Source organism: Canis lupus, chromosome 20, assembly GCF_048164855.1.
Source record: "Canis lupus baileyi chromosome 20, mCanLup2.hap1, whole genome shotgun sequence".
Lineage (NCBI taxonomy): Eukaryota > Metazoa > Chordata > Mammalia > Carnivora > Canidae > Canis > Canis lupus.
The window spans coordinates 14111679-14127698 of NC_132857.1; the positions used below are offsets into that span (position 1 = coordinate 14111679).

A 16020-nucleotide genomic window follows, 5' to 3' on the forward strand; every position below is an offset into this window, starting at 1 on the left:
TCAGGGCTACACAAGGAAGCTCTGACCCTGGCATTAGCGCTGGCCCCAAGTTGTATTTGGCACGAAGCACACCTGCATCTGTAAGCTGCGCTCTCTGTTTACACAAGTCACAATGCTGAACTCTCTCTTCTTAGGACAGGGAGTTCTTTCTTAAGCTGTGAAGCACAGTTCACATTATATGCCTGCTAATAGGTCCATATTTGTTTTTCCTGCTGGCTTTTCAGACTGGTGATCACTTTAATAAACTTCACCATAAGAAAGTCTGAGGCAGTGTCTGAATAAAAAGGCCATTTCTCTGGCCTGCCACTTTTCAATGCTGATTTTTCCCAGTCTGCCACTCCTGGTTTCTCAAGTCCTGGTAACAAGCAGTACCCTGGCTGTGCACCATCCACAAAAGCACAAGTACGATCAGGCTCCCTCACAGCACTGAGCCCACTGAAGCAGGCGCCCAGCCCAGCTGCCCAGGACCTGGATCACCCATGCCCTCCTCACCCCCAGGGAGAAAAGTTCTTTAAAGCAAAAAAAAAAAAAAAAAAAATTCACAGGTCTATACCTTCAGGAAGCAAATCAGTTAAAAAACACATTTCAACTAAGTCTTATATGTAAAAATAAAAATAAAAATAAAAAAAAAGGAGTATGCCAAAGAAGGAAAATCAAACTGAAGCAACAAGAGGAGAAAAGGCAGCCCACCATTCCTTTACTAAGACTCAGGGGAGGATGGTCAAGAGCTGAAGCAGATGCCCTAGATGAACTTCCTGGCCCCCGGGAGAATTTGACATTAATGCTAACCTACATATAAAGTAGTCTGAACTAGGAGCTAAACTCAGAGAACTTTAGGGGAAAAAAAATCAGAAACCAATCAGCCTCTGGGTGAGGGCCAAGGCTGGCGCCATGGTGCTGCTCAGCCCTCCTCGGGCGCCAACTGTTCCTACTCCAATCCCCCTGTACTCTTGTCCTGAAGTAAGACAAGTGCACTGTCAACAGGAGAACACTGGTTGGGGAGGCAGCACGGACAATTAAAGCAACAAAGACAGGCAGAGCCGCTCAGCACAGAAAAGGAGGGAGGCCCTGCAGGTTCCGAAATGACAAAGGCCTGGAAACCTAAAGGCAAAAATATGGCCACCTTCCCATGAAGGTTTGAGCTAATGTCCAAGTGTCTCCTGGGATGGTTTTCTGATTTTAAAGGATATATATACTACGCTTCCTCATGGGGAATGTTATTCCCCAACCCAGAAGTCCCCCATACCCCCACAAAGTATCACCCAGCAATCCCCATTACACTCAGGGAAAAAAATACCTGGTAGAATGAATGCAGGCCTGTGCTCTGCAGCTACAGGAAGAGGTGGTCTCTGAAGCCATCCCGTTAAAGAGGCAGCACAAGCCAAAGGGCTGAACCAAAGGCTCTCCTCCCGCAACCTGCCCACCTGAAAAGTGATCAACTAAAATGCCCTTTCTGCAATCATTTAAAATCCTGAGGGCAGCCCCGGTGGTACGGCAGTTTAGCGCCGCCTGCAGCCTGGGGTGTGATCCTGGAGACCTGGGATCGAGTCCCAGGTCAGGCTTCCTGTAGGGGGCCTGCTTCTCCCTCTGCCTGGGTCTCTGCCTCTCTCTCTCTCTCTCTCTCTCTCTCTCTCTCTCTCTGTGTGTCTCTATGAATAAATAAACAAAATCTTTAAAAAAATAAAATAATAAAAATAAAATAATAAAATAAATAAAATAAAATAAAATAAAATAAAATAAAATAAAATAAAATAAAATAAAATAAAATAAATAAAATAAAATAAAATCCTGAGAGCCTGGCAAAGGTTGTCAAAGATAATGTAGCTCAGGACTGGTAGAGGCCCCTAATCAACAAAGGCCAGCAGAGGTATGCACCTAAAAGCAATTTTAAATAAAGAGACAATAGATAATAGGTAGGTAGGTAGGTAGGTAACAAAATGTGGGGGAGCAGGGAAATAGAAGATGAGAAACAAATTGAAAAAGGAGGGGAAAAAAGCCTTAAACGTAATTGCCAAAACAAAACTCCCAGAATTACAATGGGTTGTTGCCAAATAAGCCACAAATTCATGGCCAAAACTAACTTGAGGCTGGCAGTGACCGGCAGCAGCCGAACCCGCTGATCTCCTGGCCAGAGGAAAAGTTGTTGGGAGCCAGCGAAGATGAAACAGAAAAGGAAAAAAAGAATATAATTAATAATAATAGCTAACATTTACTACTGAGCACTCTGTAAGTGCTTAGTTTGTATTAATGTCTGTGTATTAACCCACTCAATCCTCACAAGAATCTGAGGAGGCAAACACACCTGTGTCATCCCCATCTTACAAATTTAAACTAAGCACGAAGAAGTTAGATAACTTTCTCGTGACTGCAGAGAGACATCGATATCAACCAACCAGGTGTGTGCCAATCTTATGTACTCATGCACACGGGCAGGACATGCACAGTCACACCATCATTCAGGAAATACCTCTGAAGGTTTTCGATCTTCATGTCTGGAGCACGAACCTCTCCTGTGCTGGGATCGGGAATTCTGTGACCAAGTAGTCGAGAGGCCTAAAGACAAATATCCAGAGAGAACAATTAAAAGTACACGAATCACTGTTGTTCACATAGTTGTGGGTTTCTTTTTTTTTAAGATTTTATTTATTAGAGAAAGAGAGCGCACCCAGGCGCCAGCAGGAGCAGGGGTGGGGGAGGGGAGGTGGCGAGAAGCAGACTTGCTGTGGAGCAAGGAGCCCAGGGTCCCAGGATCACAACCTGAGCCCAGGGAAGACAACCAACTGAGCCACCCAGGCGCCCCCACAGGGTTGGTTGGTTGGTTTTTAAACCAAATTCAGCAAGGCTCATCTCAGCACCTCCCATGGCATCCCAAGCTGTGATGCTCCTCCACTCCCAGTACTTACTTAAGCCACTCACTTTCCAGAGCAGACCTAACAAAATCCCTGGGTCCTCGCTATGCAGCCCAGGTACGGCACACAGGAGGAGAGGCCTTTTAAGAGCGTCATGCATGTGGGGCCTTCATCTGTAAGTCTGCACTTCTTAAGAGGTTCAAGTGTCCTTGAAGTGTCACATTGGTAGATATGATTTGAAAAACATTTGACTGAGTTTTCAGTAACATTTCTAAATGCTAGATCATTATGTTAAATCATAATGCCACCCCCCAAAACCTAAGGGGAAAAAAAAAAAAACAAAACAAAAATAGAGCAGCTCAGACTACAGTAGACTAAGTGCTATGGCCCAATAACTTTTAAAATTGCCTACACCCCTTTCCCAAGAAAATGCCAATGGGCTCTTTTCTGTGCCTTTCTTCCATAAGTCAAGTAACTAATGCTCTGTTATCCAGCCTTTCGCTGGCCAGCCCCAGAATCTGGAGGCCCTACCAGGACACCCGTGTCTCTTAATTGCCACCATGTCTGAGCTCCTCTCAGGCCTAAGACCTCTCTGCAGCACCAACTCCATCCTGCTTGAGATGCTCTCTCAGCCTGGGTGCCAATTCTCCTTCCTGGTGACTACTTTGTGGTTCTTCGTCTTCCATGCATCCTGTAAACCTCAGTGTTTCTCCCTCTTGCTCCAAGTGCTGTCCCCAGGGACCATTCATCCCTGTCCTCTCAAGTATTACCAGTGTGCCCAGGAGATCCCCACACTCACCTCCCTGCCGAGCACTACGTCCACTGTCACATTTAAAGACATTAAGTTCAGGGTTCCTTAGATGGATCAACTCAGAACAATAAAAACTGGCCTCAACATCTTACACCCAAACCTGTTAAGCCTCTTCTATTTCTACTTTGAGGACTACCAGTACCATTTCTACTAGAATTCAGTAATCTAGGATGTCTAGCATCCTAGACTCTCCTCACTCAGGCTACATCCAATCAATGGCCAAGTTATATTCAGTGCAACTACCCAACACCTCAAAATCCCAACCTCTTGTCTCTCCACCTCCACCTCTGCCTCCTGTCACTTGTTTTATTGGTCATCTGTAGTGGCCTCCAATTTGTGGGTACCATACCAGCACCAGAGAGCTGAAATAGCCGGCACAACCGCCCCCACTGGGTGTGGGACTTTATAATTACTCACCTCTACCCAGAATACATACTGTACTGCTTCCCAGAAATTAACAAACCTCTGCAAAATAAAAGTCCAAACCTGAGGGAACTGCCATTCTACCAGTAAAATTATTAGCCACTCCAACAGGAAGCTTGACAAGGGACACAGAATCAACACGCCCTTAAGACCTTGAAGACATTAGGAAATAGGTTCTGCACATAAGCCTATCATCAGATTTGCAATGACCGAGACTAAAGGAGATTTCCAAGCTCCTCTCTCACAGGGAAGACTAACCTCGATCACCAGTTCTGAAGGCTGTTACTGGGTTAACTGACTGCTGTTAGGTTAGCAAAATTAGATTTCCTACAGTGACTCTATTATACTATTCAATAAATATTTTAGAAAATTCTCCTTGAAGGGACACCTGGGTGGCCCAGCGGTTGGGCGTCTGCCGTTTGCTCAGGTAGTGATCCCAGGGTCCCGGGATCTAGTCCGCATTGGGCTTCCTGTGTGGAGCCGGCTTTTCCCTCTGCCTAGGTCTCTGCCTGCCTCTCTCTCTCTCTAATAAATAAATAATAAAATCTAGTAGGTATGTCTCTTTAAACTCCAATGACTTAAGAATGTCTCAGTCCCACAATGGAAAAAATATTCTGGGTACACAAGGGTGCAAACCCAACTTGCAGAAGTCCCAAAATTGGTCATCAGTGGTCAAAAGGAAAAGAGAGAAGCTGAAGTCAGGAACCTGGAAAGGGAAGGCAGGTAGTTCATGTCTTCAGACAGACCTCTTTTCACCCTCTGGTCCTGCTGGCCATCCTCTGGTGAGACTTAGAGAAGAGACACAAGAGCACAAGCAACTCCAGAAGGATGCCCAAGGGTTGGTTCATAGAGGGAAAAGAAGATATGGGGCAAAAGGCATGGCCCCTTTCCTTCAATTACTATGAAAAGGGTTATAAAACCAGATAATCGGGATCCCTGGGTGGCTCAAAAGTTTAGTGCCTGCCTTTGGCCCAGGGCGTGAACCTGGAGTCCCAGGATTGAGTCCCACATCGGGCTCCCTGCATTGAGCCTGCTTCTTCCTCTGCCTGTGTCTCTGCCTCTCTCTCTGTGTCTCTCATGAATAAATAAATAAAATATTTAAAAAAACAAAAAAAAAACAAAACAAGGTAAGAGTAAGGGGAGGGGAGTCTCTATAGTCAAAATACTATCAGAGTTAAAACAAACAACAAATTTGCTAATTTTTTAAAGTTTTATTTAAGTAATCCCTACAGGGGATCCCTGGATGGCTCAGTGGTTTGGCGCCTGCCTTCGGCCCAGGGTGTGATCCTGGAGTCCCGGGATCGAGTCCCACATCAGGCTCCCTGCATGGAGCCTGCTTCTCCCTCTGCCTGTGTCTCTGCCTCTCTCTCTGTGTCTCTCATGAATAAATAAATAAAATACTTTAAAAATAAATAAAACCAGGTAACTAAAGATGCTACAAATTTGGTATCTGACAGTATTATCCAATACTGGATGCTGGTCCACTCAAAAGTAGTCTATTCCTCTTCCTTCTAATTTAATGCAAAAGGAAGGAGAGAAACAGTAATCTATTAAACTCACTTTACAGAAAGGGAAAGACTGGGCAAAAAGGCAAAATTTATCACTGACAAAAGAGATGTTCGTAAAAGCCAAAAGCCAGTAATCACCCAAATATCCGCAAACTGCACGAGTAATCATTTGATGATATCCATACAATTTACTACCCAAATTGTGCTATATCCATACAGTGGAGTACTACCCAGCAATAAAGAAGAGAAAGAATGAGCTATTGATAGGCACCATGTTGGAATGAAAGAAGCCAGACAAAAAAAAGCATATATTACATTATCCCATTTATATAAAACTCTGGAAGATATAAACTAATCTATAGTGACAAAGTAGATCAGAGGTGGACTAGGGAAAAGAGGGAAGGATTATCTTGAGTGTTAGGATTTCATGGGTATAAACACTGCAAAATGTTATCAAACTGTACACCTGAAATATATGCAGAAAGCAAGTGATGGTTTCCTACCACCCATTAACAGTAAAGGAAAAGATAATGCTCCATCTTACTTCACACAAGTAACTTGTATAAAACCTAGACTTTGCTGAACTAGGTGAGAATCCGGACAGAGACTCAGAGGATCCTTCCACATCCAACAGCAGATATTTGTTGCTGGTGATCTCCTCTCCCTGGTTTACTTGCTTCCAAGAACTATGTCACGAGCTATCAGGTGCTAAGGCACTGATGACTACAACATCCAGCAGACCTAAGTTGGTACTGTGCACACAGCCGGTTTCCCAAAAAAAAAAAAAAAAAAAAAAAAAAAATTCAAGTGGAAAAAAATATAGTGTTGCGGAGGACAGTCATGCTCACCAAGAGTCACCACCACTGTAACTCAAGAACTGAAGGTGCAGGCACCAAGAATATACCCATTTTACTTATTTGAAGATAGGTTTGGTTTTGGTTTTAAAGATGTACTTATTTATTTTAGAGAGAGAAAGTGAGCATAAGCAAAGCACAAAGGTGAGGGGACTTCAAGCAGACTCCCCACTGAGTGCAGAGTCCTGAGGGGCTAGATATCAACCCTGAGATCATGATCTGATGCTAGATCGACTGAGCCACCTGGGCACCCCTCCAATATAGGTTTAAAAAAAAAAAGGGATCCCTGGGTGGCGCAGCGGTTTGGCACCTGCCTTTGGCCCAGGGCGCGATCCTGGAGACCCGGGATCGAATCCCACGTCAGGCTCCCGGTGCATGGAGCCTGCTTCTCCCTCTGCCTGTGTCTCTGCCCCTCTCTCTCTCTCTCTGTGACTATCATAAATAAATAAAATCTTAAAAAAAAAAAAAAAAAAGATACGGTTTTGAACTATAGGGAAAATGAGGTCATGGAAAATAAAGCAGTAATGCATTTAAAGACAGCTTGTTGGGGCCACACTGCCTCCTGACAGGAATGCACCGACATCTGCAGAAATATTCAGAAATATTCACAGTCTACCAGCAACAGACTGAAGTCCTGGCAGTATTATATAATCAATTCTCCCTACAATCACGCTTTTCCGGGGAACCTCCCAAGTGGTCAAGACACTCTCAGAATATTATCCAAACAAAATAATTTGCTTCCTCTTTTAATTAAATAAAAAGTCGTTTTTTCCAAAACTTTTTTTTGAAGTATGTTGGGTGTAAACAAACAAAAATTAAAACCAGAACTGAAGAGTTTTAAAATACCATGAGGACCCAGAGATAGTGATTTATGCTACAGCAATACACTAGCCACTTAAAGCCCACGCGCTAAGATTACACTTGCCTGGTGCTGCATTTTGTTTGTTTTCAGAATGTTAACATTTAATGGCAAACTAAACTAAGAATATGACAAGTAAAATTCTTTATTTTCTTGTTGCTTTCAGGAGAGGAGTTGGGAACTTTAAAAATTTGGCAATGATGTCTAAAACTACTTTACTGCCCATACACAAGATAGGATTATGTAAAGTCCACTCTAGTGACAAGTTTAAGTGAATTTAAAAATTCTGAACACACGGGCAGCCCTGGTGGCGCAGCGGTTTGGCGCCGCCTGCAGCCTGGGGTGTGATCCTGGAGTCCCGGGATCAAGTCCCACATTGAGCTCTCTGCATGGAGCCTGCTTCTCCCTCTCCCTGTGTCTCTGCCTCTCTCTGTGTCTATGAATAAATAAATAAAAATCTTTAAAAAAAAATTCTGAACACATACACCGTTTAAGAACAATTCTCTAATTAAACACTGAAAATTCAGAATAGAGAAAACATCTTGTTTTATTTTTTTTTGAAGATTGAATAAATAATTCATGAGAGACACACAGAGAGACAGACAGAGACACAGGCAGAGGGAGAAGCAGGCTCTATGCATGGAGCCCTAAGTGGGACTGGATCCCAGGACTCCAGGATCACGCCCTGGGCTGAAGGCGGCACTTAACCGCTGAGCCACCCAGGCGTCCCAGTACCTGTTTTAATATCCTCAAACTCCCGCCGAAACAGAATTTTGTTGTGTGACAATAAATTTATAAAAGGCTCATAGAGCACAGCATCATGAGCATGGCTCCCGTTCATGCACAGAGCATTCTGAACCCTGCTTTCAGGTCCTAGTAGGCAGGTATCTCAAACACTCTCCTTTAAAATTAAAAATAGCCATGTTTCTTGCCCTAGATCTAAAATAAGGAAAAACCTCAAGAGTAAATCTAATACACACTGCACACACTCCACTGGTAGTAACTCATGTGTGTGATAAGCCAGGTTGTGGAGCACATGTAGGGTTCAGAAATTGAAATGGTCTGGTGTTCACACCACCACAAAATGTTAACTGTGAGAGAACCTCACCAATGACCAAATACCCAATCTCCTAGGACTCCAAAACTGCTTCTAGACACCAAGTAACATGCTGGTGTCTTTAGGAGTGTTAAACCAGCTTAACAAAGTAAGGCACTTAGGAGCAACGAGTATCAAGTCCAGCAGATCAGCTCATATCACAAAACTGCACAGACCTGAAACACACCTTATGCATTACTGGAAAGCTAGGGACAGCCCTGTACAAAAAGCAAGCAGTCCTGTGGAAATTCTCACTGGAAAGTAAGCAAATTTAATGTAGTTATTAGCTATTTGCTTTAACTGCAAGAAAGAAGACAAAATTCTAATGTAACTGCTGTTTCTATCAAGGGCTGACCCTACACCTCATCTATCCCCAGCATAACTTAGCTCCATGGTCCAAGTTGCTTCCACATTCCAAAATACAAAAGCTTAACATATAGATTTAAAAAACTGGCTCAGGAATGTTTCAACATAAATATACTTGGGCTTTCAACCAACGGACACACAAGTGTTTCACAGTTACCCAGTCCTCCTGCCAACGTCCAAGTCCAATGGCTACAGATTAGGCCATGGGACTAGATCATTTTGTGCTAATTGCTCAAGCCCAAGAGGATGCTTGCTCTGCCTATCAACGTCAAAGCCAAGCCACAAGTCGGGTTTGAAAAGGGACAAAGCCATCTGTGTGACTTGAGGACACATGGGTTCAGTACACATTCTGCAATATTTAAACCAAAATCCCTACATTTCAAGAATGCTTATACAATCCATTAGTGTCACAAGAAGCAACTGATGGGAGAAAAGAATAAAATAAAAGTATAGTCAAATAGGAATAGAAGTGGAAGCAGAGTTAACCTTCATGCAAAAGAGAAATCACCAAAGACTTTCATGAAGGTAACCAAGCACAGCCAATCAAATTAAGAAAACGAAGGTAAATCATCAAAAAATTTAAGGGAACTCATTAAATGCGGTGAGACACGAAGAGGTACAAGGCAGAAGTATGTTCCATACACTAAAATTTTGGTCTCTCTTCATTGTTTATCTGTAAGCTGGAGAGCACCAAAAAAAAAAAAAAAAAAAAAAGTCCTCATGTAACTTTATGTTTACCACTCATCAACCTGAATTACCAAATGCAAAATTAGTAGGTGTGAATTTAGCTCGGCACTCTTTTCTGCTCATTCATCATCACAGGTGATGGAGTAGAGCTCAGCTTATAACTGAAGAAGACAGAAATGTTTCAGGGCCAGTACAGGTGTGGAAACTAGGCCACCAAGGAGGGTCCCCCCCGACCCCAAAAGGTACCTGGTTCCAGACTCCCAACAACATGCGAGGCCTTCCCACAGGGAAGTCAACACAGCCCTGCTATTTAGGAAATTCAGCAGAAAAAAGGAAGCCCTGCTTCACAACTTCAGGAAAAACTTTCAAGTATCTCAGCACTCTTCTCTCATTGTTTAGAAAAAAAGAAGAAACAAAAAACCTTTTTAAAAAAATTTCCCTCTGGGTCTTTGAGAAGCACATTTAAAACCAACCAAAAAATTCCAAAATTATCATTTACATTCAGCTCCCTTATCCTAGCCAAAGATCCCATATTTTGAAAAGAAAAAAAAATGTGTCAAATGGACAGTACTTATTAAGTAATATTTAATTATCTTATTTTTACTAGAAGAGAGTATAAGGATGATGATCAGAGCTGTTAATTGGCCTGAGAGAACAATCCAAATTCCTTCCAAAAGGAAGGACACTTGATGTTTTAATTTGCTTCTATAGCTTAACTGAAGATAAAAATGCAATCTCCTTCAAGTTTTGGAAATACTGACAATAGCTGGTGGATCCCATTTCCACATTTGCCAAAACCCCTAAGGACACAGGATCCTGGGCTGGGAAGCAGGAAACCAAGGGCTCTTTTCCCTGGGCCACACCCTGGCACAGTAATTAACTTCAGAGACTGACTAGGGCCACCCAGTCCCGGGAGCCCGGCAATTACAGAAGCAGCCAGCAAATACCCCAATGCTACTTCGTCCGCCGTGGGGCCAGTCCTCCACAGGGCACCTGGACAAAGGCTTCAACAGCTCCAACTGCAACTGGATGAGGGCTTGCACTGGCACAGAAACCACCCATCCGGCCCCAACTGTAAATACCACTCTGGTATTCCCCTGGATCAGGCCAGAAAACAAAGCAAAGGACTCCAGCCCAGAGGCCAGCAGGGCCCAGGCGTGACTGCGGCGGTGGCGTGGCCCCGCGCTGACGTCGGCAGCTGCCTCTCCTCCACTTGGACAAGTTCTGCATTGGGCTGGGAACTGCTGCCAAAATCCTGTCAGGGCTGCAGGCCGGAGAAGAGGCTGGGGAGTGGCCACTGCACAGACCCAGCCCTCCTTGCGGTGCAGCCTTTCCCAAGTGCCCAGACCCACCTGAGAGCGGGCTCAGTTCTGTGCACCCAACTGCGAGGGCCCAAAGCACCCCATTCAGATCACCCCGCGCTCACACAGAAAGATGGGCTACAACACAAACACGCTGGCTGGTGCCAGAGGCCTTCACTGTGGCTGCAAAGGGGATCCCATGGCGCAGATACGTATGCGTTTTTATAAGCTGTGGCGTTCCGAGGGTGCTGAGCGAGAGCCGCTGGTTTACCTCTGTCGTCCTCTACCACCGTCACCGCATCGGCAGGCCTGAGCCATCGACAGGCCTGGGCCGACCTACTGTCGTAAGGCACCAACAGATGCTTTATACTGCACCTACTATATGACAAAAGGGCGGGCTGCCTACCTTCTAGGACAGCTGACAGCTGTCACTCCCTTCCTCCACCACTACCCTGGGATTTCCACACCAGGCTTAGAGCAGGCTAGAACCCAGCTTTGCGGTCTACCTCGTTTAACCCTCCAGGACTCCTCATCGCTCTGCTTCCACCTCCTTCAGGGAAGCCAGCGGAGAGGAATACATTAAGAGGAAGAGGAAAATGGTTGTCACACCATTAAAGGGACATTTGATGGACACATTTTGGTGTACTCTGGATACTCACTCCTTCCTTTCTAACAAGAGTTCTGAGTGGGAACTCCTATTTAGATGAAACATTTGGTCTTCTAGGGCTATTATGAGCCTAACTGTGTCCCCCTGAAATTCTTCTGTTGAAGGCTGACCCCTAGTACCTCAGATCAGAATGTGACTTCGTTTGGACAAAAGCCTTTAAAGGGGTGATTAAGTTAAACTGAGGTAACCAGGGGGACGCCTCAGTGACTTGGTTGGTTAAGTGTCTGTCTGCCTTGGGCTCGGGTCATGATGCTTGGGTCCTGGGATCAGGCTCCCTGCCCAATGGGGAGTCGGCGTCTCCCTCTGCCCCTTCCCCCTGCTTGTGCTCTTTCTCTCAACTCAAATAAATAAAACCTCTTTAAAAAATGAGGTCATTAGGGTTGACCCTAATTTTATCTCACTGATGTCCTTAAGAGAACATTTAGATACACACAGACACCAAGAATACACATGCTCAGAAGACCACATGAGGGCACGGTAAGAAGGCAGGCCAAGGACAAAGATCTCAGAAGACCCCAAACTTGCTGATATCTTGATCTGAGACTTCCAGAACTGTGAGAAAGAAAATTATCTGTTGCTTAAGCCACCCAGTCTGTGGTATTTGTTATGGGAGCCCAAAAAGATGAATACAAGAGCCTTTAGGGCTATTAGGAGCCCCTGGATAGCTGGATAGCTAGCTGAGAAGGACTAGACAAGGCCACAGTCCAAAATGGTCGTCACTAACCATATTCAACTTTTTAATTTACACTTTAATTCATTAAAATTAAACAAAATCAGGCAGCCTGGATGGCTCAGTGGTTTAGCGCCGCCTTTGGCCCAGGATATGATCCTGGAGACTCGGGATTGAGTCCCACGTTGGGCTCCCTGCATGGAGCCTGCTTCTCCCTCTGCCTGTGTCTCTGCCTCTCTCTCTCTGTGTCTTTCATGAATAAATAGAAATCTTTGAAAATAAATAAATAAATAAAATAAAATATTAAACAAAATCTTCTCCATTACATTAGATTAGAACATTTCCATCCTATTGGGCAGCACTAGACCAGAAAGAGTCTGAGAAAACGTTCCAGATGAATGTTTCAAGATTTTAAGTAGCCCCCAATGTGGGACTCAACCTCACAACCCAAGATTGAAAGTCACACGCTCTACGGACTGAGTCAGCCAGGTGCCTCCACAAGAACCTTTTCAAACCTGGCTCTCAGGGAGGAAATGAAGCAGCAGCGAGGGCAAACAGAGGGAGCCTAAACCTGTTGCTCAATGCCAAAAAATATTAAACCTTGTATTAGGCATTTTTATTTTTAGTATATGAAAGTAATTCATGAAACCTTCTTCTGATTAATTCTGAATCTAAAAAAGCAAAACTTTTTTACAGCTGCTGTCAGACAAAATTGTGTATTGGAACAAACAGCAAGCATTTATTGAGTACTTAGGACTCCTGAGGACACTCTGATGAGCACCACAGGGGGCAGAAAGAAATATTTCAGCAGGTTTTTGCCACCAGGAGAAAAAAGCCTAAAAACAGAAAAACAGGTACTGAAGGCCGTGCACGGACGCTCAAAAGGCACTCCCAAGGGCCCCACCAGGGGTGGGGACTGCAGTACCTTGCCCGCATCTCCCGCATCTCATCTCCCGCATCTCATCTCCCGCATCGCATCTCCCGCATCGCATCTCCCGCATCGCATCTCCCGCATCGCATCTCCCGCATCGCATCTCCCGCATCGCATCTCCCGCATCGCATCTCCCGCATCGCATCTCCCGCATCGCATCTCCCGCATCGCATCTCCCGCATCGCATCTCCCGCATCGCATCTCCCGCATCGCATCTCCCGCATCGCATCTCCCGCATCGCATCTCCCGCATCGCATCTCCCGCATCGCATCTCCCGCATCGCATCTCCCGCATCCCCCGCACCGGCTAACTCTTGCCCCGGGGCCTGGCACCAGCTGCTCCATTCCCGTCTGCTCCGTTCCCGTCTGCCGAGCAGGCCCTGGGCTCTTGCCACGCTTACCTCGGTGCTTATCTTGGCACCGACCTGGTACCGACAGCCCTTCTGCCGCCACGACTCGCCGCCACGACTCGGCCCCCGCCCCGTGCCTGCGCACCCCACACGCCCCCCTCACGCCCCGTGACTGCGCACCCCACACGCCCCCCTCACGCCCCGTGACTGCGCACCCACTGCCTCGTGACTGCCCCCCGCCCCGTGACCGCGCACCCACTGCCCCGTGACCGCGCACCCACTGCTCCGTGACCGCGCACCCACTGCTCCGTGACCGCCCCTGCCCATGACCGTGCACCCCAAACGCCCCCCGCCCCTGACTGCACACCCACTGCTCCGTGCCCATGCACCCCCCCATGACTGCGCACCCACTGCTCCATGCCCATGCACCCCCTACCCCGCCCAGTGACCGCATCCCCACTGCTCCATGCCCATGGGGAGTGGTGAACTCTGCCACCACTCCCCATGCCCACGCCATGCCTGCACCGGAGGCTCCCAACCCAGAGCCACGTGGAGTTCTCTCCCACCCAGGATGCCACGTTGAGGTCTCAGTCTTCATGCTTCGGGCCCCTCCCCTACACTTCTCAGTGTGGCCACCTTCAGCTGCAAAGCTGTGCTAACTTACAGCTTGTGCTCGACCAGAAACCTAAAAAATAGTCCTGTTTGCCTAATAACTATTTCTTCCTTCAGGAACTGCCCAAATCTCAATCCTGCATTTCCCCAGCCCCTTCTGTTCTCTGAATTTGTGCCCGCATATATACATTTCCACCAAGCATGAAAAAGACACCTCTATTCTCCCCTAATGACTTTGTGGTCAAAACTGGATTTCATGTAGGTCTGAGTTCCTTGAAAGCGGGCCTGATACTTTTCCCATCATGCAGTAGAGCAAGCAGGTTTCCTGAGTTTAATCTGTAATATAAAACATAAGCTAAGGGGCTGGAGCTCAGGCACTGTGCTAGGTACAAAATTTCCTCATTATCTGAGAGGAGCTCTTCAAGTAGCATGTTAGCTTCTCAATACACAGAAGCTTGTATGACATTTATTTTGAGTGCCTGGAAGCCAACTAACTTCTGGTTCTCAGCTGTACTGTGAAAACATGAGGATGCCAGAGAGCAGAGATGCAGACAGCAGTAGTATTAAATACAGTCACATTCAAAATCAAGTGAAGAGCACGGACCCCACGACTTACTGAAAACCGATGCTTAATATTTTCACATACACTAAGCAGTCTTCAATCTCCCTCTGTATCAGGCTGGACTAGTCGATAATTAACTGGCTTCAATTAAGTCCCCTCTTCATAAATAGCAACTCTAAATGCCATAAATGATGTTTAGGAAAAACAGACATACCAGTGACTTCTAAAACTGGATTACTCATCCTTGGATAACACACCAGAAGCCTGAGGAATGCCCACCTGCAGTCAACCTCACCAGAAAGACGGGGTTACAGACCTGGAGTATCACACTCACATGTGATGTCTCTAGGCCTTGGCTTTCTCTGACCTGCCTGATATGTGAAGGGCCTCAGCTATTTAAAGCATTACATTAAAAAATCATGTTTTCACACTGACCCAAACCCGGGTAGGCTCCAAGAACAACAAAGCAGGACTTACTGCCATTGTCGTCAGAATCCTCACTGCTGCTGGGAAGGCGACCTCGTTTCATGATCTCCCCGGGAAACAGCAGGCAGCCTGCAAAGCAATGAGACAGCACTTAACCCAAGATGATAATACACAATCATCAAGTTGTGCTTCAGATGGCAGCCCAGGATTTACAGCACACAAAAGCAAACAATCGGCTTTAAGTAGCATTTGAATTGTAAACAGTAAAAAGACCAAAGATACATAATTAGGTGCAATCATTAACAGAACAGGTTTAAAAAGGAGGGGGAGGGGTAGAGAAGTCACGTATCAGTAGGTCTCCCAAAGGTGCCAGGTTTCTCTCTAGTTCCAGTGACATTATCACTACAACTACTCCAGGAGTCTTTTTAGCTGACTGGCGGCAAGCACTGCAGAAAAAAACCCGCGGCAATGAGCACAGTGCTTCCTCACTACAGACAGATTCATATTTTACGTGTGTATATGGGGGATGGGGAGTGAGGCTGTGCCTGAATGTGTGAATATTTACACTGCACTGGGCATGATTATGCTTCTCAGGCAAATTTTGCTAAAATAATCCTAAAAGCCAAATAACCTGGAGTTCTAGGAACAAAATAAATGGGGTATTAGGAAAGTAAATATCTCCTCCAGCTATCTCCAAACCCTCAGCAGCATTCACAGCTACAAGAGGAAGGGACCAGACATTATCGGATACAGCCCCCTCTCCTTCACTCAAAAGGAAACTGAAGCCAAAAGAAGTTCAAGCAGCAACTTGCCCAAGGTCATACTGTGGGCAGGAGCTGGGAATTCCAAATCCAATTTCACTACATTTCACGCATTTCACCCAACTCCTTACAGCCTGGTCCAACCTATCCCAGCCAGACACCCGGCCCACCTTGCTGACTCCTTTCCTTCCAAGTGGTAACAGGCCTCCAGCATCACCAGGTAAGAGAAAGACTCTACTCAGGAAAGAGGACAGTGGACCAAGATTATAAAGACCGATTCCCCGGTCA

General features: G+C 45.8%; 1 protein-coding gene across 19 annotated transcripts in view; it reads right to left on the minus strand.

The window, feature by feature from the left end:
• Positions 1-16020, minus strand: part of JADE1 (jade family PHD finger 1) — a 63037-nt gene that overhangs the window by 28978 nt on the left and 18039 nt on the right. For 10 of the 19 annotated variants that reach the window (XM_072788418.1, XM_072788401.1, XM_072788400.1 and 7 more), the window contains 2 exons: positions 15023-15100; positions 2468-2553 (listed from right to left, as the gene is read on the minus strand). In XM_072788418.1, coding sequence (XP_072644519.1) covers positions 2468-2553; positions 15023-15074 — 138 coding nt within the window. In that variant the 5' untranslated portion in view covers positions 15075-15100. Of the gene's footprint in view, positions 1-2081; positions 2125-2467; positions 2554-15022; positions 15101-15902; positions 15967-16020 lie in introns of all 19 variants that reach the window. The other 9 variants (XM_072788409.1, XM_072788412.1, XM_072788410.1 and 6 more) reach the window with 2 other exon arrangements.